The sequence below is a fragment of the Lutra lutra genome, chromosome 6 (assembly GCF_902655055.1).
Source record: "Lutra lutra chromosome 6, mLutLut1.2, whole genome shotgun sequence".
Lineage (NCBI taxonomy): Eukaryota > Metazoa > Chordata > Mammalia > Carnivora > Mustelidae > Lutra > Lutra lutra.
Genome location: NC_062283.1, coordinates 12,233,772 through 12,257,632, shown reverse-complemented (window position 1 = coordinate 12,257,632; position 23,861 = coordinate 12,233,772). Strand labels below are relative to the sequence as shown.

Here is a 23,861-nt window from a genome sequence, read left to right as displayed (position 1 = left end):
AAGCTTTCCTCCATTGGCTATTACTCCCCAGCTACCCCTTCCTATTTAAGAGTGAGGCACCATGAAGCTGATTAGAAATCACACACACAGTGTGGAGCTCAGCATGGGGGGGGTGCTACGAAGCAGACCCCGCTCTTTCATCACAGCACTCCCCCAAAGGTCCATATGGGCAGGTCTTTTCTCTCAGGCTACGCAATTTCTCAGATGAGCCCTCCAATAATCTGCACAGGGGGTGTAAGCCTGGCTGTCAGACTTCTGCGAGCCAGTGAGGACAGAGGCCAAAAATAGCCCTACTGTGTGATATGCAGACTCTCACTGAACCCCGCTGTTTTCAATATTCAGTTAACCATTAAACGACATAGGTTTGAATGGCATGGGTCTGTGTATCCACAGATTTTTCTTTGATAAATACAGTATAATACTATAAATGTATTTTCCCCTATGATTTTCTTAGTAATATTTTTTCTGTAGCTTATTGTAAGATTATAGCATATAGTACATGAAATATACAAAGTATGTGTTGATCAACTGTTTACGTTATTGGTAAGGCTTAGCGACCAAGTTGGTAAACAACAGAGCCAGGACTTGGGTCTTTTGAGTTTAAAGACACACTATTTCTACTACATAATTCTATCTCTTAAAAGACAAATGCTGTGTCATTTCAATTACGTGAAACATATTAAGACCCATTCAGTATATTTTGACTTTCACTTAAATTACACGCAGTGCTGCTCTCCAAATACTAAAATTAATTTTCATTTTATAACCTATAAATTATAATGCATTAATTAAAATACATTTAAACCACTGGATGAAAGTGAAGAAAAGAAAGATATAAAACCTCATAGTTCCAAATCTTGTTACTCTTTTCTATCTAATCAGGTTATAAAAATCTGAAATTTAATTTTACATACTAAAGTACCAGATACCCTTTTTCAATAATCAATATTAACACATATGGAATAGAAAAACCACGATACTCATACGATTCCGGTGTTCATTAGTGGAACAACGTAACTGGTACAAATACGGAATACCCCTCAGTCCAGCTGTACACATTCTCATACAAGTCAGCCAGTGCGGGCCAAGTGACACAGCATTCACCCCGTGCTGAGCACTATTCTTAGCACGTTACCAACCGAATCCTTAACATAACCCTACGAAGTCCTGTATTATCTCCATTTTACAGATGAGGAAACCATGTAACTTCTAGGGTTCACAAGACTTCTACACATGCTGCCCAATTTCCTGCAAAAGTTTCCTTTCAAAATTCTAAGCCTTCCTATTATGCTCCTTGAAACCTACTGTTTTATAAATAAACTTCTTTACATGATTAACACTTTGACAACAGACTATTTCCCTACTTTTTCATTTAAAATTACAGACAAGCCAAACCATCTCTAACTTGACCATCTCGAACTCTGGTATCTTGGATTCTTTTCTTCTCTTCTGGAGAGAAAGTTCATCTCTCATGCCCCATGATTGAGTCTGAAAGTCCCTGGGTCCCAGCGCTCACCCACTCATTCAAAAGTCCTATCTGTGAAAAAGACTCCATTCTTAAGGCTGCCACATACCCTCCTGTAATCTCTGTAGGCAAATGCAATTTACAGAAAGCACCTCCAGAAAAATTCATATACTTACAAACTTCTCCAAGCAATTTTATCCACAGCCTCCGTGGGGCTCCTTTCGAAGCTCTTCCATGTACAGCCTGCCCACCACCCCATCTCACCCCCACCTGCTGTCTCTTAAAAGGTCTCTCCCTGAACTGCCCGTGACAGAACTGCCTGGAAGGCTTGTCTACAGCAAAACCATTGGAATTAACTTGTCAATTGGGGCTGTCCAAGGATGGAGCCCAGGAGTTTGCATTTGAAACACTGCCCAGGTGATTCTTCTGGCTCATTAACATCTAAGACCCAACCCTAGGAACACATGGACCTGACCAAAAATTTCAGAACACTCCGTTTCATCTCCGCCCCATCCCTTGGCATTATTCTAGAAAACTATGATGTCAGTGTGATCATCTATAATACCCACATATTAGCTTCGCTTTTTTTTTTTTTTGAACCTCCTGTATGCAGTGATCAGCACTTCCTGCCCATGTCAACAACCCACTCCTCCTTTACCGCTACACCCTGGATCCAGATCAACTCAATTTGCCAATAATCTTAAAACCCACAGGGTACTCTGCCCCGCTGATCTTTCTTCCTCTCCCTCCAAATCTGTTCTTAGACCTAAGCCCGACTCCAATCGCACAACTTCTGCTTTCTTGCAACTAGCACAGACACCCCCCGTCTCGGCTCTACTCCCTGCTCTGTGCAGGGCAGACCCTGGACCGTCTCAGCACCCTCATCAGCTACCAGGGACCCCCCGAGCCTGCCCAAGGTGGCACTGTATGAACTGGGACGCTACAGCTGGTCCCATAAGCTGTCTACCCTTGGGATTCTCTTCTGCATCAAGTTCCTATCAGCCCCATGACAATGGTCATGAGTATAACTAATACTTACAGAGCTGACTGGGCCTGATGGCTCTTACCTCATCTAATGCTCACAACTCTAGGAAGTGGGTACAGTATCATACTCACTATCAGCCAGAGACACTGAGGCTAAAAGAGATCAAGTAATCGCATAAGGCCTCACAACCAGCGTGTGACAAAGCTGAGCTTCAAACCTACAAGCCTCTTTCCCCAACCTGGGCTCAGGTTCCTTTTCTTCCTGCTCTAATAATAAAGGAGGAGAAAGGAAAGTAAAGGGAAAAAGCGGCTCAGGATATGCCACTTGGGGAGGAAATGAGGCCAGGGCTCCTGCAGAATTTTTGGGAGAGCTCCGCCTGTTGCTCTGCTCGCCTCCACCTTTGATCCCAGCCTCATCTCCATAAAATGGCAACACACAGTGGTACCAAACCACGTATGTATATAAAGGTCATATTTTGGAAAGCTTACAAATGAGCTTTACATGTTGCAACCTTTGTCTTTTATTGGCCCGAACTTATAAAGAAGAACATGTAAATGAATACTGCTGACCAATTTTTCAAACTCACCTCTTATTTTTCTTGTAATTTTCCAGCTGTTGGGACTGCATATGTTTGTATCTTTCCAATTCACACTGTCCACATAAATCCTCCAGATTCAGCAGGTGGTTTTCGACTTCCTCAAAGCTAGCCTCTAAATGAGCTGGAAGTGCAGAAGGTCCAAAAAAAAAAAATAGAAAACAAACGTAAAAAGTCAGAATCTTCGATCACAGAGGAAAAAAAACATGTCCAAAAGTTACAAAGTTTAAAATGTTGAAACTGTCTTTAATATTCTTCATTAAGCTTTTTTTTTTAAAGATTTTATTTATTAGAGAGAGAGAGAGATCACAACTAGGTGGAGAGGCAGGCAGAGAGAGAGGAAGGGAAGCAGGCTTCCCACTGAGCAGAGACCCCGATGCGGGACTTGATCCCAGGACCCTGAGATCATGACCTGAGCCAAAGGCAGAGGCTTTAACCTGCTGAGCCACCCAGGCGCCCCTTCATTAAGCTTTCTTGAAGCAAAATAAAATATATTGACCATCTTTAAAATGTACCTCAAATTATTTTGACTTTATTTTTATATTTCAAGCATTTGCAAATGTAATCTTCCAAAATACTTTAAATATTCTATTAACCAGGGTGTTGAGGAAACAGAGCATCGTGATTCATCTAATGTGATATCCTAATGATCCCATAAACCACATGTGAATAATCAATTTTCAAAGGATGAATATAGCAAATTATAATTAACACAAATTATACCAAACATAATTTAAAATTTGAGATTCCAAGTGACTTGAGCAGAGCATTTGTTTTGCCCTGGCAAATGGTCCACGGCAATCTTGATATGTCACAGACCTGGTAAGCCCAGGGCACAGGCTGGTGAGCAAGAGCCTCAGCTCTGCTCACCAGACCACTAAGGTGTCTACTGTGTCTCTAGGCCACAGAGCTTGGCAGCTTTACTGGAACATGGAGGTCATGTTCCAGTAAAAGCCTTCATTTAAAAAGATCCAAGACCAAAGCCTGCAGAAATTAATTCAGCGCTTTGCCCAAGGTCACCTAGCGACTGAAGGGCAACTGGGAATCAAAACCGAGTCCGTCCTGTGCTACAACAATTTCTGAATTGATCGGGTGCTCGGTGAACGAGGACTTCCTAGTTGTAGAAGTGAGGGCTGGGTTTCCTCCAACAGGAGAGAAGTTTTAGAGGTCGAAGATTTTAGAGAACTCCAACAGCACTGTGCCCATTTGCCAAACACCCTGTGTGCCAGACACTGGATACAGAGATGAAAAAGACAGTCCCTGTGCCAAAGAGCTGAAAGGAGGAGAGACGTATTTCAATGACACCACGTCCTGGCAGAGTGAGGCATGCAGAGCTCGGGAAACTCAGAGTGGCGCCTAACACAGAGGAGGGAGGTGAGGGGAAGGTCCAGCAAGAGGACCCTCGAATCTGGAAGTCACAGCTACCCAGTGGGGAAAGGACGGGGCGGCAGGGAAGGAGCGAGCTAGCTGTGTAGACTTCCAGTCTCGCTTTCACACAAACAGCTAAATGAAATCACGGCGCATCTAATTCCTTCATGTGTCCGCTGGATTTCCGCAGGACCGCCCAAAGCAGCTTTTGTAGCATCAGGATTAGACGCAAACTCCACGTATTTCAACTTGCAGTTTTACGGTTATTAAGATGCAAATTTTGGCCTGTTTGCAACCTGTGATCCAAAGATCTGTCTAAATATCCAGGCTACCTATCCAACCTCCCTCTTCTGTTTGGTAGAACTTAGGGTTTAAAGACAGGGATTTGGGGAAAAATAAAATTTTACTGAAAAGTGAAAGCGTGATGACAGTTTAGTACTCCCAGATATTGACAGGTCACCGTAAGTAAACCTGTACGAGGGCTGCAAAGGGCTGATGGTCACGCAGTTCATAGCAGTTTTGAATCTATCTTCCGGGGCCACAAAACACTTACTATATGTGAGACGTGATCATGGAAAGCCTAACCCAAAACCATATGCAAAATCTAAATTTCAGTCCACGAGGAATTAAATCCAAGTTTTTAAATAATGACCTGCATGGTACATAGAGAGTTCATGTGCGGGAAAACTGGTAGAATGATGTTACTGTATTCACTGCTGTTTACGTTATTTTATTGTTGTTATTACATTAAGTGGAAAAACGAGTAGGCTCCTCAGTCTGGGAGCTAGGGCTACTGGCCCTGAAGAAGCAGTGTTTAGCTCATTCTGTTATAACTAGCTTGACGGGGTCTTAAATGGCGATCATAGCTAATAGGATTATTTAAAAGGCTATTTCACTTTGATTAGTGATAAGAACTAGAATAATTAAATTTAATATGAAATCCATTTAACTCTAAGCTACTTGGTTCCTGCAGTATCATGCACATTAAGTTGTTATCCTTAGCATACAGGGGACTGGCCAGGAGGAGGGCTTTGAAGGGCGCTTAGAAACCAGCTCTGCCCCTTACAATGACGTAAGACATCTCATCAGTGAAAAAAGGGCTAACAGTTCACATCTTCCAAAGCTGTCAAAAGGGTCCAATGGAGCCCAGCATATAAACACTATATACTTACATATAAATACAAAGTGCACCTAATTTAGCACTTGACAGTAATTTATAATTTACTATTAAAATGCAGAGAAAGGGACGCCTGGGTGGCTCAGTGGGTTAAAGCCTCTGCCTTCCGCTCAGGTCATGATCTCAGGGTCCTGAGATCAAGCCCCACATCGGGCTCTCTGTTCAGCAGGGAGCCCGCTTCCTTTCCTCTCTCTCTGCCTGCCTCTCTGCCTACTTGTGATCTCTATCAAATAAATAAATAAAATCTTTAAAAAAAAATGCAGAGAAAGGGGTGCTTGGGTGGCTCAGTGGGTTAAAACCTCTGCCTTTGGCTCAGGTCATGATCCCAGGGTCGGGATGGAGCCCCACTTCGGGCTCTCTGCTCAGCAGGGAGCCTGCTTCCCCTCCCCCCTCCGCCTGCCTCTCTGCCTACTTGCGATCTCTGTCAAATAAATAAATAAAATCTTAAAAAAAATGCAGAGAAAAAAATGTATTAAAAATAGTTGAGTTCCATGCAAGTCATTTATTTATTTTTTAAAAGATTTCATTTGAGACAGAGAGTCCACACGCATACTCATGCAAGCAAGGGGGAAGGAGGACAGCAGAAGGGGAGGCAGAGGGAGAGAATCTCAAGTAGACTTCCCACTGAGCACGGAGCCTGACACAAGGCTCGATCACATGAACCTGGGATCATGACTTGAGCCAAGACCAAGAGATAGATGCTCAACTGACTGAGCCCCCTCATACAAAAGTCATTTGAAACTAATAATTTTATAGACCAGAAATGATCATGTTGTGAACACCTATGGATCTAACAGACCAAAATATCAAGAGAATTTCACTTTTTCTAGGACACTGACATGCCTATAAATTATACTCAAAACTATGCTGTTAGACTTAAGATCCCTTGTAAGTGAGGGGGATTACATTTCAAATGATTTTGCTAAAACGAAAGTAAGTAACGGAATTAATACTTGTTCTGTGTTTGAAGACATACACATATGTATTTACATTTTTAATTTTTACTGGGACCGATGGCAACTTGTATTTAGAGGCTAGCTCTGTTGTGATAGAGAACTAATGAGGCCAGGAACTTGAATGAAATGATACCTACGCAGGCCAGTTCATTTGTCATGGAGAGAAACAGTCTTCTAGATACATACTCAACTTGCCACCGTGGTTCACTCTTGTGTTAATAAAATGGCGACCAAGTGGAACATGGAACTGGTTTCGTACCAGTCTGGGACTACGACTAAGAAACAAACGGTACACGCTTCAGAATTGACCAACAGCTTCATGTTCTTGTTTCAGAATGGCAAATCTAGATCTAAAACACTTGGGAGACTCAGTGTCCATTTCATCACTACCACAAATTCCTATTTCTGTTCTCCCCTTTTATTAAGTTAATGGTTCCTGAGTACTTGAAGAAACCAGTGTAGGGGCGCCTGGGTGGCTCAGTCGGTTAAGCGTCTGCCTTCAGCTCAGGTCATGATCTCAGGGCCCTGGGATCAAGCCCCGCATCAGGCTCCCTGCAAGGGGAGGGGGTAAAGGGGGAGCAGGGAGGGCAGGTGGAGGGGGAAGTCTGGTTGAGATTCTCTCTTCCTCTGCTCCATCCCCCTACTCTCACTCAAATCAATAAATAAAATCTAAAAAAAAGAAAAGAATCTAGTTTAACACCTTTATTTAATATTCATCTAAGTATATTTATTTAGTATTCATCTAAGTATTCATCTTAATATATCTATCACCTCCCCGCCCCGCCCCCCAAGGGCCACAGCCTACTTTTCCAGTCTCACTACTTCCTTCCTTCCGGACCACTCACCACCCTAAGACAACTCATGCACCTTCCTGTCTCTCTGACTCTGTCTGCTCCTGGGGTGCCTGTGCTCGCTGCCCTCCCTCCTCTCCTGCGCTTCCACACCTCTGAACCTCGCACAAAGCTTAAACTCTGATATTCTACAACTATTTGTATATTCCTGAGTATTCTCTCAGGAATCAGGAAGGGTCTTAAGGGTAATAACTATATGTTTGCATGTTTGTATCCCATAATACCTAGTCTACTGAACTCAACTAAGAATGGCTCTATCCCACTAAAACATCAAATAATAACCACAAAAGCAACCGCATGATTCGTGGTCATCGAACTTAAATATTAGGAGGTTATGCTAAATTTTGTAAAAGGATAAATTAAACACAGGCAGAGAAGTTAGAAAACATCAGGCAACACAACGGTAATTGATATGTCAGACCAGGCCCCTTTATCAGTGAGTTAGAGCAGCAAAAGCAATGGAAATTTTCCATTTTAACTCTGACTGGCTTGAAATCAGTAATCAGAAGCAGAAGAACTATACTGACAAAAATAAATTTTCTTCCCTTTTTATATTAAAAACTTTAAAAAGTTCTTTTAAATAATTACAAGCATATGTATGTGATGTGTACTCTGAATATTTTATATTGCATTTATTTTTTTAAATATTTATTTGACAGACAAAGATCACAAGTAGGCAGAGACTTGGGGTGGGGGGGTGGGGAGCAGGCTCCCTGCTGAGCAGAAAGCCCGATGTGGGGCTCGATCCCAGGACCCTGAGATCGTGACCTGAGCCAAATGCAGAGGCTTAACCCCCTGAGCCACCCAGGTGCCCCTATATTGCGTATAAATGGCAGAAACTGAATGTCCCAGTCACAACCTTCTCATTTTCCAAGACAAAATGAATCGGATATATGAGGAAGTAGGCAACCAAACTCAGAATGCATGTGCATAAAACACCAGCAGGCCTCCACAGGCACCTTCACGAGAAGCTCAGACTTGACCACTCTGCACACTCAAACAATAGCATATGTCTTATTTAGTGATCAGTGGAAAAGATCGGTGGAATTTTATTGTGAAAAGCCATGTGGGAATGCCTGACAGCTGTGCAGGAGAGCGCCTCACAAATCTTTGTGAGGAGACCGTCCCAGAGGAAGAGCGATTCTGTCTGGCATTTTTCTTTGGGCCATTTGTTTGAAATACGTATTATCTGCAGGGGAACCACTTAGGTATGAAGAATGGGGCGGCACACTAAAATTATTTCATACTTATGAGTACTTTTCTCACAAAACAAGTAGCCTCGAAGAAGAAAGAAATCTCTTCTGGTTGCAAACCCAGAGGTCACAGAGGCCAGGTACTAAAAGGCTTGAGAGAATCTTCAAGTGCTTACATTACCCTTTTATGTAATACGGTAATAGAGCAGTGATGGGGGAACTTTAAGAAGTGTATTAACTTGCAAATGCCGTTATGGCACAGACGAGATCTGGGGAGCACATGAAAAGGTGTCTAAAGAGAGTTAATGTGCCTCCCGAAGAGTCTAATCTCAGAAAGGAACCTGAACAATAAAAATAACCTAGTTCCCGAGACACTTGTAGCTGGGGCAGTCGCCTGTCTAGAGGCTCTCAAATTCCAGAAAGACAGCAAAACAACAATGTATCAGGTTAGGTCACAGCAAAAGAAAGATACAAACTGAGTCTATGGCTGTCACTCTCACAGCACTTTGTTATCTAAGAATTCACAGATTCTTCTGCTCTGGAAGAAGAGAACAGTCTTTTCAAAGTAGGTCACTTAAAATAAACTAAGCGAGAGCAAAAACTCTGAGGGGCCCCTGACGTGTTAAACTTCAATACATGAACAGGGTTAGGCTACCCTCTAGTGGAAGTTCAAGAGAATTCAATACTTTCCACACATTTTACCAGGTTTATGACAACATGGACACTGGTTATTTCAGAAGAAGCACGTCTGTAGAAGGTGGTTGATAACATTCCATTTTTTTGTTCTCCTTATACATGATCTACCAATGTTCAGACTATGACACCTACCACATTTCATGCTACCTACCCAGTATTAGCGTTAAGCTCAGTTGAGTAACATCCACCCGAACCCTTCTGTCAAAGAATAGTGGTTTTGTACATTTGCAAAGGCTGGAGAGACTCCCACTAGAACATCGACATCTGCAGGTACCCAGTCCCGTGCAATGCTGTAGTCCCCGCGCCTACCCAGAGCCCACGGCACACGGTACATGTCTCATTAGGTACTAAGCACTGAGCTGAGCGCTCTCCGTACATCTGTCATCTCGTTCAACCCTCCAACCATCCTCTGAAGCAGGAACTCTCATCCTCTTTCTGCAAGGAAACAAGCTTGGAGCGCTCAAGAGGCCTGCGCGGTGTCCCACACGAGGCCGTGGTATTGGGATCCAAACCCAGATATGAGAGAAGTTCACGACCCTTATTCTCCAGTTCCCAGCGTATCGTCATTTTTTTTTTTTTAACACCAAACTACCAGTAATTATCTATTACACAGGCTTACGTGAGATGAATGGATCCCACTCCATTTGAAAAAAAAAAAAAAAAAAAAGAAGAAGGGATTATCCAGTCTTGCATCACAATTCCTGGGGATCAGGTAATCAGGAGTTGTGTTTATTAAGCTATAAGATAAGGCACAGTTAAAAGCATCATCAAGGTTCAGATTGCTCACATCACGTAAGTCCTTTACTCTGTAATTAAAGGGCAGATGGTCTAGAGGTCAGAGCAAGACTGAAAAGGACATGTAGCCCGGAAGATGGCGGGACCCACTGGATACGGTATCAAATCTGACAGGGAGAGAGCACAAAGTTCAAAGAAGTTAAGGGAATCCTGGGACTATATACAGGTCAGTTACTATTTCCTAGTTTTTAAAATTTTTAAAATAATTTGCTTGACTATTTAAGCCTTGTACTATTATGTCAAAGTATTCAGGTGATAAGAGAGATTCTGAAGCTGCCAAAAAATAAAAGAATCCAGCAATATATGAGCAAACATTTAAACACTGGGTTCCAGAAAAAAAAATAAAATAAAACACTGGGTTCCAGTATCTAGGAATGTTACATACTCCTTAAAATGAAGTCATAGGGAGCCTGGGTGGTTCAGTGGGTTAAGCCTCTGCCTTCAGCTCAGGTCATGACCTCAGGGTCCTGGGATCGAGCCCCATATCAGGCTCTCTGCTCTGCGGGGAGCCTGCTCCCCCCCCCCCGACCGCCACCTGCCTCTCTGCCTACTTTTGATCTCTCTGTGTCAAATAAATAAAATCTTAAAAAAAAAAAAACTCATAAACTACATTAATGATATAGATATATGATTATATAACCTACCCCACCAAATTTGGCTTTAAAATATTTTCCTATTGTAAAGAATATCAGCACCCGGGTCCAAGATGTTTAAGTTGTTATCTAAAAGTCTCGATTTCAAAGTCAACAGACAGGAGGCCTTCAGACTTCCTGTTGTCTGTTCTACAGCCAGGTACATTACTGTGGCAGTATTGTATACAGCATAATGTAGACAGCGGTATACATTACTAACTAACCACATATCAGACAAAGAACAACAACACAGTGAAAACCACAGACAGCATGTATTTCAAATGCTAATGGTAATTCAGACTGGCAACAGATATGAAAACCACCTAGATTTGAGCTATTTTTAAGCAAACAGAATAAACTCTTCAAAATAAGCATACCTCATTTTACGGTGCTTCACAGATACTGTGTTATTTACAAATTCAAAGTTTGTGACCACCCTGCATGGAGCAAGTTTACTGGTGCCATTTTTCCAACAGCATATACTCACTGCATGTCTCTATGTCACATTTTGGTAACTCTCACGATATTCCAAACTTTATTATTACTGTGGTGATCTGTGATCAGTAATCTTTGATGTTGCTACGGTCACTGATCTGAGATGCCATGAACCACACCTATAAAAGACAGCGAACTTAACTGGTAAATATTGTGTGTGTCTCTCTACCAAGGGGCCACTCCCCGCCCCCCACCCCCACCTCCTGGAGCCTCCCTAGTCCCTGAGACTCAACAATACTGCAATGAGGCCAATTAACAACCATACAATGGCCTTTAAGTATTTAAGTGAAAGGAAAAGTCATACGTCTCTCACTTTAAATCAGAAGCTAGAAATGATTAAGCTCCGTGAGGAAGGCATGATGAAAGCTGAGACAGGTTGAAAGCAGCAAGGCCTTTTGTACCAAGCAGTTAGCAAAGGTGTGAATGCAAAGAGAAAGTTCTTGAAGGAAATGAAAAGTACTACTCTAACAAACCCATGAATGATAAGAAAGCAACACAGTCGTATTGCCAACATGGAGAAAGTTTGAGCGGTCTGGACAGAAGATCAAACCAGCCACAACATTCCTTTAAGCCAAAGTCTACTCCGGAGCCAGGCCCTGACTCTCTTCAGCTCTGTGGAGGCTGAGAGGTGAGAAGGCTGCAGAAGAAAAATCTGAAGCTGGCAGAGGTTGGTTCAAGAGGTTTAAGGAAAGAAACCATCTCTGTACCACCAAGTGCAAGGTGAAGCAGCAGGTGTGGAGGGAGAAGCTGCAGCAAGTTCTCCAGAAGATCGAGCTGAGAACTAATGCAGGCCGCTGCACCAAGCACAGATTTTCAATGCAGATGAAGCAGCCTTGTTGTGGAAGAAGATGCCCCCCAGGACTTCAGTAGCTGGAGAGGAGAAGCCAATGCCTGCCTTCAAAGCACAGGTTGACTGTCTTGTTTGGGGCCAACGCAGCAGTTGACTTGACGTTGAAGCCAATGTTCATTCACCATTCTGAAGACCCTAGGTTCTTTAAGAACCTTGTGCTCTATAAATGGAACAACAAAGCCTGATGACAGCACATTTGTTTGCAACATGGTTGACTATTTCAAGCCCACTGTTGAGAACTTCTGCCCAGGAAAAAAGATTTCTTTCAAAATAGGACAGCTCATTGACAATACACCAGGTCACGCAGGAGCTGTTGGAGATGGACATGATGTATGTTGTTCTCATGCCTGCTGATACAACATCTGTTCTGCAGCCCGTGGATCAAGGAGTCATTTCGACTTCTAAGTCTTATTTCTTAAGAGAGACATTTTGTAAGGCTGAAGTTGCCATAGACAGTGATTCCTCTGGTTTAGCTCGGCAAAGCAAATTGGAAATCTTCCAGAAAGAACTCACCATTCTAGATGCCAATAAGACATTCATGATACATGGGAAGAGGTCAAACTATCAACATGAACAGGAGTTTGGAAGAAGCTGATTCCCACCTGCAAGGATGACTTGGAGGGGTTCAGGATGTCAGTGGCGGAAAGAGCTGGAGAACCAGCGTTAGACGTGGAGCCTGAAGACGGACTGAGCAGCTGCCGTCTCGTGATCAGACCTCATGAAGAGAGGCTCGTTATAGATGAGGAAAGAAAGTGGTTTCTTGAGATGGAAGCTTCTCTGGGTGATGATGCCATGAAGATTGTTGGAACGACAGTGAGTGATTTAGAGCATGACATAAATTTAGTTGATCGAGCAGCAGCAGGGTCAGAGAGTACTGGCTTCAATTCGGAAAGACGTTCTACTGTGGGTAAAATGCTACCAAACAACATCACAAGCTACAGGGAAATCATGAAAGTCAGAGTCAATCGATGAAGCCAACTTCATTACTGTGTTATTTTAAGAACTTCCACAGCCACCCCACCTTCGGCAACCAGCACCCTGGCCAGTCAGCGGCCAGCAGCACGGACGGACGCGAGACCCTCCACCAGCAGGAAGATGACAACTCGCTGGAAGCGGAGGTATTGGCATTGTTCAGCAATGATGTATTCTTTTTTTAATATTTATTTAATTTTAGAGACAGAAAGAGTGTGTGTGAGAGCACGAGCTGTAAGCGCAGAGGGAGAGGGAGAAAAAAATCCCAAGCAGACTCCATACTGAGCACAGAGTCTGACACAGGGCTCAATCCCAGGACCCCGAGATCACACCCTGAGCCAAAACCCAAAGTCAGACACGTAACTGACAGTGCGACCCAGGCACCCCTGCAACGAAGTACTTTTTAATTAAGGTACATAAATAATTTTTTTTAGACATATACTAGTACACACTTAACAGACTATAATGTAAACATAGCTTTTATATGAGCTGGAAAACCAAAAAAATTCATCTGACTCACTTGATCGCAGTATCTGCTTTACTGCCCTGGTCTGGAACCAAGTCCCACGGTATCTGAGGCACGCCTGTATATTCTGTTTTAAGTGAGGCTTATATAAACTGCATTTCCCAAGCAGAATTAACTAGGAGAATAATTTGAATTGTGGCAAAATGCCCTTAATCAGTAAAGTGGTATCAAACCAAGAACACCACCTATCAACAGCGTTTACTCCCAGCTAGGAAAGAAGAAGGGAGGTTTTCCCACCTGTAAAGAAATACACAACCAATTTAAAGCCAATGATTCAGGCAGATGCAGGAAGATAGGCCAAAATAAAGTGGCTAAAAAGAAAATCCCAAATGTCTTGGAGGCTATTGCTCTATTGAGCTATCAAAGGCTTGAGACGGATCATTACTATACCCACAAGAGGGAAGTGCGGCAGAGGGCAGGGAAGTGCGGCAGAGGGCAACCACAGCTTTTTTACATTTCTCTTAAGACCCAGAATCTCTTCTTCATGCCCTGTCTTCAGAAACAACAAAACATGGGCTCCAGGTGACGCCTGTAACAGCCAGGGCTTTCAGAATACAGTTCATGGGGGGTGCCTGGGGGCAGAGTCTGTTACGTGTCTTGATTCTTGGTTTTGGCTCTGGTGGTGATCTCAGGTCCCACATGGGATCTGCCTTCAACTCAAGATTCTCTCTCCCTCTTCCTCTACCCTTCCCACTCACTCTCTCTCTCAAATAAATAATAAATCTTAAAAAAAAAAAAAGAGCATATAGTTGATGAGGCTGATAGTTGCCTCCTGTCTCATCCCCCACTAAGGACATCATCTCTGTGACTGGGATCCTGGAACCACAACTTATTAACTGTGCCACCCTGAGCAACTCATGGTCTTTCTGAGACTTACTTTCCTTAGCTATAAAGTAGGATAGTATTAGCTACTATTAAAGGGTTCATGTGAGGATTACAGATCATGTTTGTAGAGCACCTCGCAGAGATGACAGGGTATCTGTACCTTCTTACCTATAAGACTGAATCAGGTTATTGGCCTGGGAAGTTTATTTCCTGCATAGATACTCCTACCTCTTATACTTCACTAAGATCTTAAGCTCGGTCAGAAAAGCGAGCCACAGTATTATCCCATCATGTGGCGCTATCAAACATAAAAGGGAATTTTTTGACTATAAACCCAAGAAATGAAGAATATCAGCAAAATTCATTCCAATGAAAACAAAACAATATGAACCTCATCAGGTATAAATTGAGCCAAACAGGTACCCTCATTTGCCTGGGTTTGTTTCATCTCTCAAGTGTTCAAGAAGAGGGAAAAAAAAAAAAACAACAACACATTTCAAGACACAAAGCTCTAAGCAAACCTCATTTTTTTTTTAAACATTTTATTTATTTATTTGATAGACAGAGATCACAAGTAGGCAGAGAGGCAGGCAGAGAGAGAGGAGGAAGCAGACTCCCCACCAAGCAGAGAGCCCGATGTGGGGCTCGATCCCAGGACCGTGGGATCATGACCTGAGCTGAAGGCAGAGGCCTTAACCCACTGAGCCACCCAGGTGCCCCGCAAACCTCATTTTTAAAGCAATAACTTCCAGAGTACATTCTACAACCAGAACAAAGTCACTATAACCCCTTTTATTTTATATATTTGTACTTTTTTTTTTTAAGTAGGCTGCACACCCAACGCGGGGCCCAATGTGGGGCTCAAACTCATAACCCTGAGATCAAGACCTGAGCTGAGATCAAGAGTCAGACACTGAACCACCCGAGCCACCCAGGCGCCCTGTATATTTATCCTTTTACACTGAGATACAATGTCACACACACACACTCGAGTCACTCTAAGAATCAAAAAATTATAATTGTGCATCCTGAGCTGAACAAAGGCAGAAAAGGTTAGTGATTTATTTTTGAAATAATTTCTATACTTTCAAACTATTTCCTGTCCAATCCTCTGTTAATCAGACATGAAATTATAGTTCTAAGTTACAGTTACAAGTTATAGTTAGAAGTCACTCTTTTCCAAAAAATCATATTAACAAGAATTTAATGTATTCTTAGAGGGCTTTGAATTTCTTCCCATTTCTGTCCAAATTATTCCCCTTCCTAAAAGTGATGGACATGATACAAACATGAAACTCACTCAGACTTGCTGTCATGGATTCCAAATCCGCTACTAAGCCGGGAAGCTGCTGGAGCTGCTCCTGTAACTGGACCAGGCTCGCCCTCTTCTTCTCCCAGTGCGCTGAGAGCATAACCACCTCACTGTCCACCAGCTGCAACACAGACGAGCAAGGACAAAGTCAAAGTAGATTTCAGGCACCAGGAAATGACAGCAGAATGAGGGTTACTCAATGTTTTCTTTAAAACCCCTCCACTGAGTGTCCACAACAGGAGGACCCTCCTGCCTCCCGAGAAAACTGGACTTGTTTTCTTTCTTAGAAAAGCACCAGCTTCACATTCAGTGCAGAAAACCTCAAATTACTGCTTGTCTCATTGCATCATAACCCGGAGAAGAGAAAGTCCAGAACTGACCTTAGAAATCACTAAGTATACCCTGTTTTTTAAGGAAACTATGTATTTGAAAATCCAAATCTAGAAAAAATAAATCAAAAACCCAACACTAACAACCAAAAAGAAAACACGACAACCCAAACCACAATTATCGGATAATTATTTGCTTTACAAAAGGGCTTTTATGAACAGAAAAGTTACTAAATCCATTTAGAATCTATACGATTGAATTTATATTTAAATAGCAACACATTGCAAAAAGTAACGTAAACACTACTTGTATGTGAAGGAATTAAGGCAACTGACCGATTCCAGAAAAGATGGGGGAAAGCACTGTTAACAGAGAAGGAATTCAGACGTAAAGCTCCTGATAGCACGGCTGTGACATACTAGGCTGTGACATACTAGACAGGCCTGAAAGAACGCTAACCTCTTTTACTGAAGACTATACAGAAAATGGCAATCGGGATTTCTCCCAGACAATTCTGTTTTGGTCTTATAATGGGAGGGAAAGAACTTAGAATAAGATTTAGAAGGAGCAGGGAGAGGTCATCTTTTGAAAACACCACCAACGATAAGCAAGAATTGTGAAAGATAACCACAGTAGTAAATACAAAGACTGCAAAATTCCTTATATAACAGAAGGAAATGCATTTGAATTTTATCTGTAAGTCAGAGTTCACAATTCAGTTAAAAAAAAAAAATAGAAAGGCAATCTACTCATCCCGAGATTAAGATTTCTCAAGTGAGAACATGAATACAACAAATTTTTTAAAAAGACTTTTTTTAAAAAAAATTTACTTGAGAGACAGAGAGCATGTGCGCATGTGCACCTATGCAGACACAAGCTTAGGGAGGAAGGGCAGAGGGACAAGCAGACTCCCCGCTGAACGCAGAGCCCCATGCTGGACTTGATCCCAGGACCCGGAGATCATGACCTGAGCTGAAATCAAGAGTCAGATACTTAACTTACCGAGTCACCCAGGCGCCCCTGAACACAAATTCTTACTATATCCCACTAAGGTAACAAATTACTTTGGAGAAATAAAAATATCAAAATCAAGTGCAAAGTTACTGGTACGTAGTGCTAGATTGCTTCAGTTTCTACATTTTAATATTCTAGAAATTCCAACATGGCAACATGGCAACAAGCCCCGACAGAGGTGTTAAAAGCTGCCTGGTTTCCTTACTGTGTCCCCTGGCTCACACACCTCCCCACTGCTTTCTGGCCCATACTGGAGAGAAGACCACGTCATCTCTCCAGGACAAGCCTCCGCTGAGCTGGAGAGGTGACACCAAGCTTTACCCAGGTGGCACAGCTCATTAATTTCATATATTTAAAAATGTGTATTGCCAACCACTTTTATAAAGATGGCTAAGAGTAGTTTAAGAAATGCTGAGCGATGCTACCATATCTGGCTGTGCAGTGATAAGGAAACTAAGGCCTGACATGAGGATCTGTGTCCCTAAAATTCAACTTGTACTGACCGATCCCTGTTTGCCAGGCACTGTTCAGGCTACGGAGATGTAACAGTGAACAAAACAGGGGCACCTGGGTGGCTCAGTGGGTTAAGCCTCTACCTTCGGCTCAGGTCATAATCCCAGGGTCCTGGGATCTAGCCCCACATCGGGCTCTCTGCTCAGTGGGGAGCCTGCTTCCTCCACTCTCTCTCTGCCTGCCTCTCTGCCTACTTGTGATCTCTGTCAAATAAATAAAAATCTTAAAAAAAAAAAAAAAAATCCTGTCCCAATCCTCACAGCAGGTCTCTCAAATTAGCTTCACTTTTTAAACTCTAAAAAAAAAAAAAAAAAAAAAAAAAAAAAAAAAATTCCTGGATCACAGGGCTGATTTAGGGCTAAATATATTTTTTCTGGTACATGATGTATTTTTTTTTTAATAAAGTCTGTGAAATCTTAATTACCCTGGTTAATTAGGTTACTTTGAAAAATCGAGAACAATTTTTTTATATTAACCACTTCTTACTGAAAGTGCAACATAAATATTAAAACAACTACAATCTAGTTCACAGCTTCCACAAAATTGAAAATTACATTCTCAATACAGGATAGAAGCAGCATATACAGAAAAAATATAAGAATACACTAAAATACCATTTTTATTTAAAAGAATGAGACACTGAATGGATTCTCAAAAATCATTATCAATGATTATGCAATAATACTAAAAACACTGAGCATTTTCTATGGGTCCAGTCCTATGCTAAGCAATTTACATATATTTTCTCATTTAAACCGCACAGCAACCTTATAAACTAAGCACTTCTAGCACCTCCATTTTACAGATAAAGGTCCTAAGGTGTAATGAAGCTATGTCTCTTTTCAGGGCCTCCGTGGACTGAGATCAATCCCATGGAATTTGACACTCAAGTCCAGGCCCTCACTCAGTATTCTAGAGATTGCGCTACAGGGGTGTAGGCAAGGAAGAAGTGAGAAGCTAGCAGAAGAAAACATTCTAAAAAACCATACTTCAACTCTACTTAATGATAAGAAATGATCACCAGAAGGCCAGTTTTTTCACCTCTAAATAAACAATTCTGAATAAAGCCAGATCAAACACCAGGAAATCAAACTCAAACAATTAAAGCAAACCCGCCGTGCTTCATTCCAAAATTCCTTCCCACAGACACTGAAGCAGGAGCATGAAGACAAAAGGAGAATACCAAACTCAACAGCTCAGTGTTTTAGGGTACACAATTTCATGTGATTTCTAAACAACTTCATATGGTAAGCAAGGTAGGTAGTGTTACGCCATTATATAGACGGGAAACTAACAACAGAGAAACCAAGTTAGGAGCCCAAGGTCAAATAGACTAGTACAGAAAGTAGGATTTCCATCACCCAGTTCAGTGAACTTTCTGCCGCAGCCAGAGAAGACACACCCTGGACCAGACAGTGAAGCATGTCTCATTTAACCAGCGTACACTTCAAACTGTTCAACCATGAACCTTAGGAGTTCAACATGAAGGCAAGCAAATACTTCACAGCAATAGGAATTAGAAGCACATAATGCACTGGAAGTCTACTTTTTAAAAACTGCCCTCAGAGTCTAACCCCTAACATTATTCTTCATTTATAATATTGCTAGGAAAAAAAAGTCAAAGAACTTGTAAAAAAAAAAAAAAAAAAAAAAAAGTATTACTATTGACTATGAATGTTTATTTTACAAGATACTGTCTGAATTTTAAGACTATATAGTAAGAAAAAGCTTTAAAGGAAATGAGTATAAAATAACTTGTCAAAAAAGAACGACTGGTTCTTAAGTATATTTGCCCCGGCAGGTTGTTTGGCCTTTCACATGAGCACACTCTGACAAAATATAACTCATCATAGGTTTAACACTATGTGTATCAAAGATATACATTTTAAAAACTTACGTATGTCTCAACAATACATCAGAAGGCCTGTGGACTCTGAGAAACAAACTGAGGGTTTTGGAGGTTGCGGGAGCCTGGTGGTGGGTATTATGGAGGGCACGTATTGCATGGAGCACTGGGTGTGGTGCATAAAGAATGAATTCTAGAACACTGAAATTTAAAAAAATTTAAAAAAATTAAAAAAAAATACATCAGGCCTTAAAATAAATTGTCTTTTTTTAAAGATTCATTTATGAGAATCTGGAAGAAATGGACACATTCCTAATAACATATAAACTACCAAACCCAAAACAGAAAGAAATAGAAAACCTGAGCAGACCCATAACCAGCAAAGAAACTGAAGCAGTAATCAAAAATCTCCCAACAAACAAGAGCCTAGGGCCAGATGGCTTCCCAGGGGAATTCTACCAAACATTTGAAGAAGAATATCTGTTTCAAAAAACAGAAATGGAAGGAAAACTTCTAAACTCATTTTATGAGGCAAGTATTACCTTGATCCCAAAACCAGATAAAGATCCCACCAAAAAGACAACTACAGACCAATATCCCTACTGAACATGGATGTCAAAATTCTCAACAAAATTCTCACCAACATGCTACCCAATAGGATCCAACAGTGCTTTAAAAAGATTATTCACCACGACCAAATGGGATTTAATCCTGGCTGCAAGGTTGGTTCAACATCAGCAAATCAATGTGATACAATACATTAATAAAAGAAAGGTTAAGACCCATATGATCCTCTCAACAGACACAGAAAAAGCATTTGACAAAGTATAGCATCCTTTCTTGATTAAAAGAGTATAGGGATAGGGGAAACATACCTCAATATCATAAAAGCCATATATGAAAAGCCAATAGCAAGTATCATTTTCAATGGGGGAAAAACAAAGCTTTTCCCCCTAAGGTCAGGAACACGACAGGGATGTCCACTATAACCACTGTTGTTCAACATAGTACTAGAAGTCTTAGCCTCAGCAATCAGACAACAAAAAGAAATGAAAGGCATCCAAACTGGCAAAGAAGACATCAAACTCTCACTCTTCACAGATGATATGATACTCTATGTGGAAAACCCAAAAGATTTCACCCAAAATTTCCACAACTCATAGAGGAAATCAGCAAAGTGGCAGAATATAAAATCAATGCACAGAAATCAGCTGCATTTCTAAACACTAACAATAAGAAAGAAGAGAAATTAAGGAATCGATTCCATTCACAATTGCACCAAAAACCACATGACACCTACGCGTAAACCTAACCAAAGAGGCAAAGGATCTGTACTCAGAAAACTATAAAGTACTCATGAAAGAAATTGAGGAAGATACAAAGAAATGGGAAAATGTTCCATGTTCATGGATTGGAAGAACAAATACTGTTAAAATGCCTATGCTACCTAGAGCAATCTATACATTAGTATAGATCAAATACCTATCAAATACCTATCAAAATACCATCAACATTCTTCACAGGGCTGGAACAAATATCCTAAAATTTGTACGGAACCAGAAAAGATCCTGAATAGCCAAAGGAATGTTGAAAAAGAAAACCAAAGCTGGCGGCATCACAATTCCAGACTTCTAGCTCTATTACAAAGCTGTAACCATCAAGACCGTATGGTACTGGCACAAAAACAGACACACAGATCAATGGAACAGAATAGAGAGCTCAGAAATGGACCCTCAACTCTATGGTCAACAAAGCAGGAAAAAAGACAGTCTCTTCAATAAATGGTGTTGGGAATATTGGACAGCCACATGTCGAAAAATGAAACTGGACCATTTTCTTATACCACACACGAAAATAGACTCCAAATGGATGAAAGACCTCAGTGTGAGACTGGAATCCATCAAAACCCTAGAGATTTTGTGTGACTGTGACCTCGGCCTCAGTAATTTCTTGCTAGACACATCGCCAAAGGCAAGAAAAACAAAGGCAAAAATGAACTATTGGGACTTTATCAAGACGAAAAGCTTTTTGCACTGCAAAGGTAACAGTCAACAAAACCAAAAGACAACGTACAGATCAGGAGCAGATACTTGGAAATGTCTTATGAGATTAAGGGCTAGTATCCAAAATCTATAAGGAACTTACCAAATCCAATACCCAAAGAACAAATAATCCAATCAAGAAATGGGCAGAGGACATGAACAGACATTTCTCCAAAGAAGACATACAAATGGCCAATAGACACATGAAAAAATGTTCAACATCACTGAGCGTCAAGGAAATACAAATCAAAACCACAATGAGATACCACCTCACACTAGTCAGAATGGCTAAAGTCAGGAAACAACAGATGTTGGCAAGGATGTGGAGAAAAGGGAACCTGCTTACACTGTTGGTGGGAATGCAAGCTGGTCAGCCACTCTAGAAAACAGCATGGAGGTTCCTCAAAAAGTTAAAAATAGAGCTACCTTACGACCCAGCAATTGCACTACTACGTATTTACCCCAAAGATACAAATGTAGTGACCCAAAGGGACACCTGCACCCCAATGTTTATAGCAGCAATCTCCACAATAGCCAAAGTATGGAAAGAGCTCAGATGTCCGTCAACAGATGAGTGGATAAACATGAGGCATATATACATATACAGTGGAAGATTACTCAGCCAGCAAAAAAGGAAATCTTGCCATTTTTAACGATGTGGATGGAACTAGAGGGTGTTATGCTAAGTGAAATAAGTCAATCAGAGAAAGACAATTATATGATCTCACTCATATGTGGAATTTAAGAAACAAAATAGAGGAGCATGGGGAAGGGAAGAAAAAATAAAACAAGATGAAATCAGAAAGTGAGGCAAACCATAAGAGACTTTTTTTTTTTTTTTTAAACTGTAAGAGACTCTTAATCATGGGAACAAACTGGGGTTGCTGGAGGGGCCGGGGGGCGGGGGAGGACGGGGTAACTGTGTGATGGGCATTGAGGAGGGCACATGATGTAATGAGCACTGGGTGTTATATATAAGTGATGAATCACTGAATTCTACCTCTGAAACTAACAATACTTGAATTCAAACAAAAAATTTTCTTTGTAAAAGATTTATAAACACACATGCAGGGGGGAGGGAGAGAGAGAGCACAAGCCAGCACGTGCATGCTATGGGTAGAGGGAGAGGGAAAAAGTCTTAACCAGATTCCATGCTGAGTGTGGAGCCCAACACAGGGCTTGATATGAAGGGCAGCAACCCCAGGACCCTGAGATCACAACCTGAGCTGACCAAGAGTTGGATACTTAACCGGCTATGCCACCCAGGCACCCCAAAATTTTCATTTTTAAAGCTGAGTACTGTATTTCTGGAAAGGAACAGAGGCACTTTTGATTAGATGAGGATCTCAAAACAAGTCTATGAATAAATTTAACATTACCAAATAGCATAAATTCAACAATGTACCTTACAGGAAATTCTTTCTCCTACATATTTAATATAAAGTACTTCTTACAATCAAAAGAATTATTTCTTAAATCTCCCCTACAAGATATAGTCTTCACTAAGCACAGTGGGACTCCTCCATGCTGATTAGTTGTTTGCTAATTTTCACCACTGTACGGTATTTGATTTTATGAAGGATGCTGTACTTTATTCTGTAGATAGTCTAAAGTTTCAAAAAACCTGCTGAAACATTCTGGTACAAATCTCCTGGTGCACACAGTCAAGTTTCACCAATGACTTACAGATGCATCCAAGGTATTCGTCTCATCTCAGAGTGGCTCAGTGGGCCTTGGGGTCATCAGACCACCCCAGACTAGCTACCTCTGACTTCAAGTAGCCTCATCTGCTTACTGTGTAATAAAGACCATGGCAACATTATCAGAGGAAGTATGTGCCACACCAGTACTATTAGGGGAAAGTGTGAGATGAAAATGCTCTGGGGCTCTCCCCCCTAGGTACAGAACTGCTGTTGGAAAGGTACCTTCCAACGTCAACTCCTACTTAACGTCAAGGTCTGGTTTTTTTTTTTTAATTTTTAAAAAAATTTATTTATTTGATGGAGAGAGAACACAAGTGGTGGGGGGGGGGGGCTGCGGCAAAAGAAAGGGAGAAGCAGACTCCTCACAGAGCAGGGAGCCCAATGCAAGGCTGGATCCCAGGACCCTGGGATCATGCCCCGAGCTGAAGGCAGTCGCTCAGTGACTGAGCTCCCCTGGAGCCCCTGCCGATGTTTGTTTTCTAATACAATCCTAGCATGGACTCACATTCCCCAGTTCTAGTTGCTCATCATGTTTCTTCCTAGGGAAGAAACCAAAACTGTCCTCTGCAAATAATGACCATCGGCACAGAGACTCAAGGCTTCAATTTCTGACAACTTAATGAGTATAAACCTGTGGTTTCAATATGTATTTCTTTGATTACTAATCACCTTGAAACACATCTTCATGTTTATTTTTATTGGCCACTCGTATTTTTTCTT

At 41.5% G+C, this 23,861-nt stretch overlaps 1 protein-coding gene across 2 annotated transcripts in view; it reads right to left on the bottom strand.

Annotated features, from left to right (window-relative positions):
• DTNBP1 (dystrobrevin binding protein 1) overlaps nt 1-23,861 on the bottom strand; it is a 134,093-nt gene that overhangs the window by 79,681 nt on the left and 30,551 nt on the right. For both annotated transcript variants that reach the window (XM_047734114.1, XM_047734115.1), the window contains exons 5-6: nt 15,682-15,814; nt 3,037-3,169 (exon numbers count right to left, since the gene is read on the bottom strand). In XM_047734114.1, the coding sequence (XP_047590070.1) occupies nt 3,037-3,169; nt 15,682-15,814 (266 nt within the window). The remainder of the gene's footprint in view (nt 1-3,036; nt 3,170-15,681; nt 15,815-23,861) is intronic.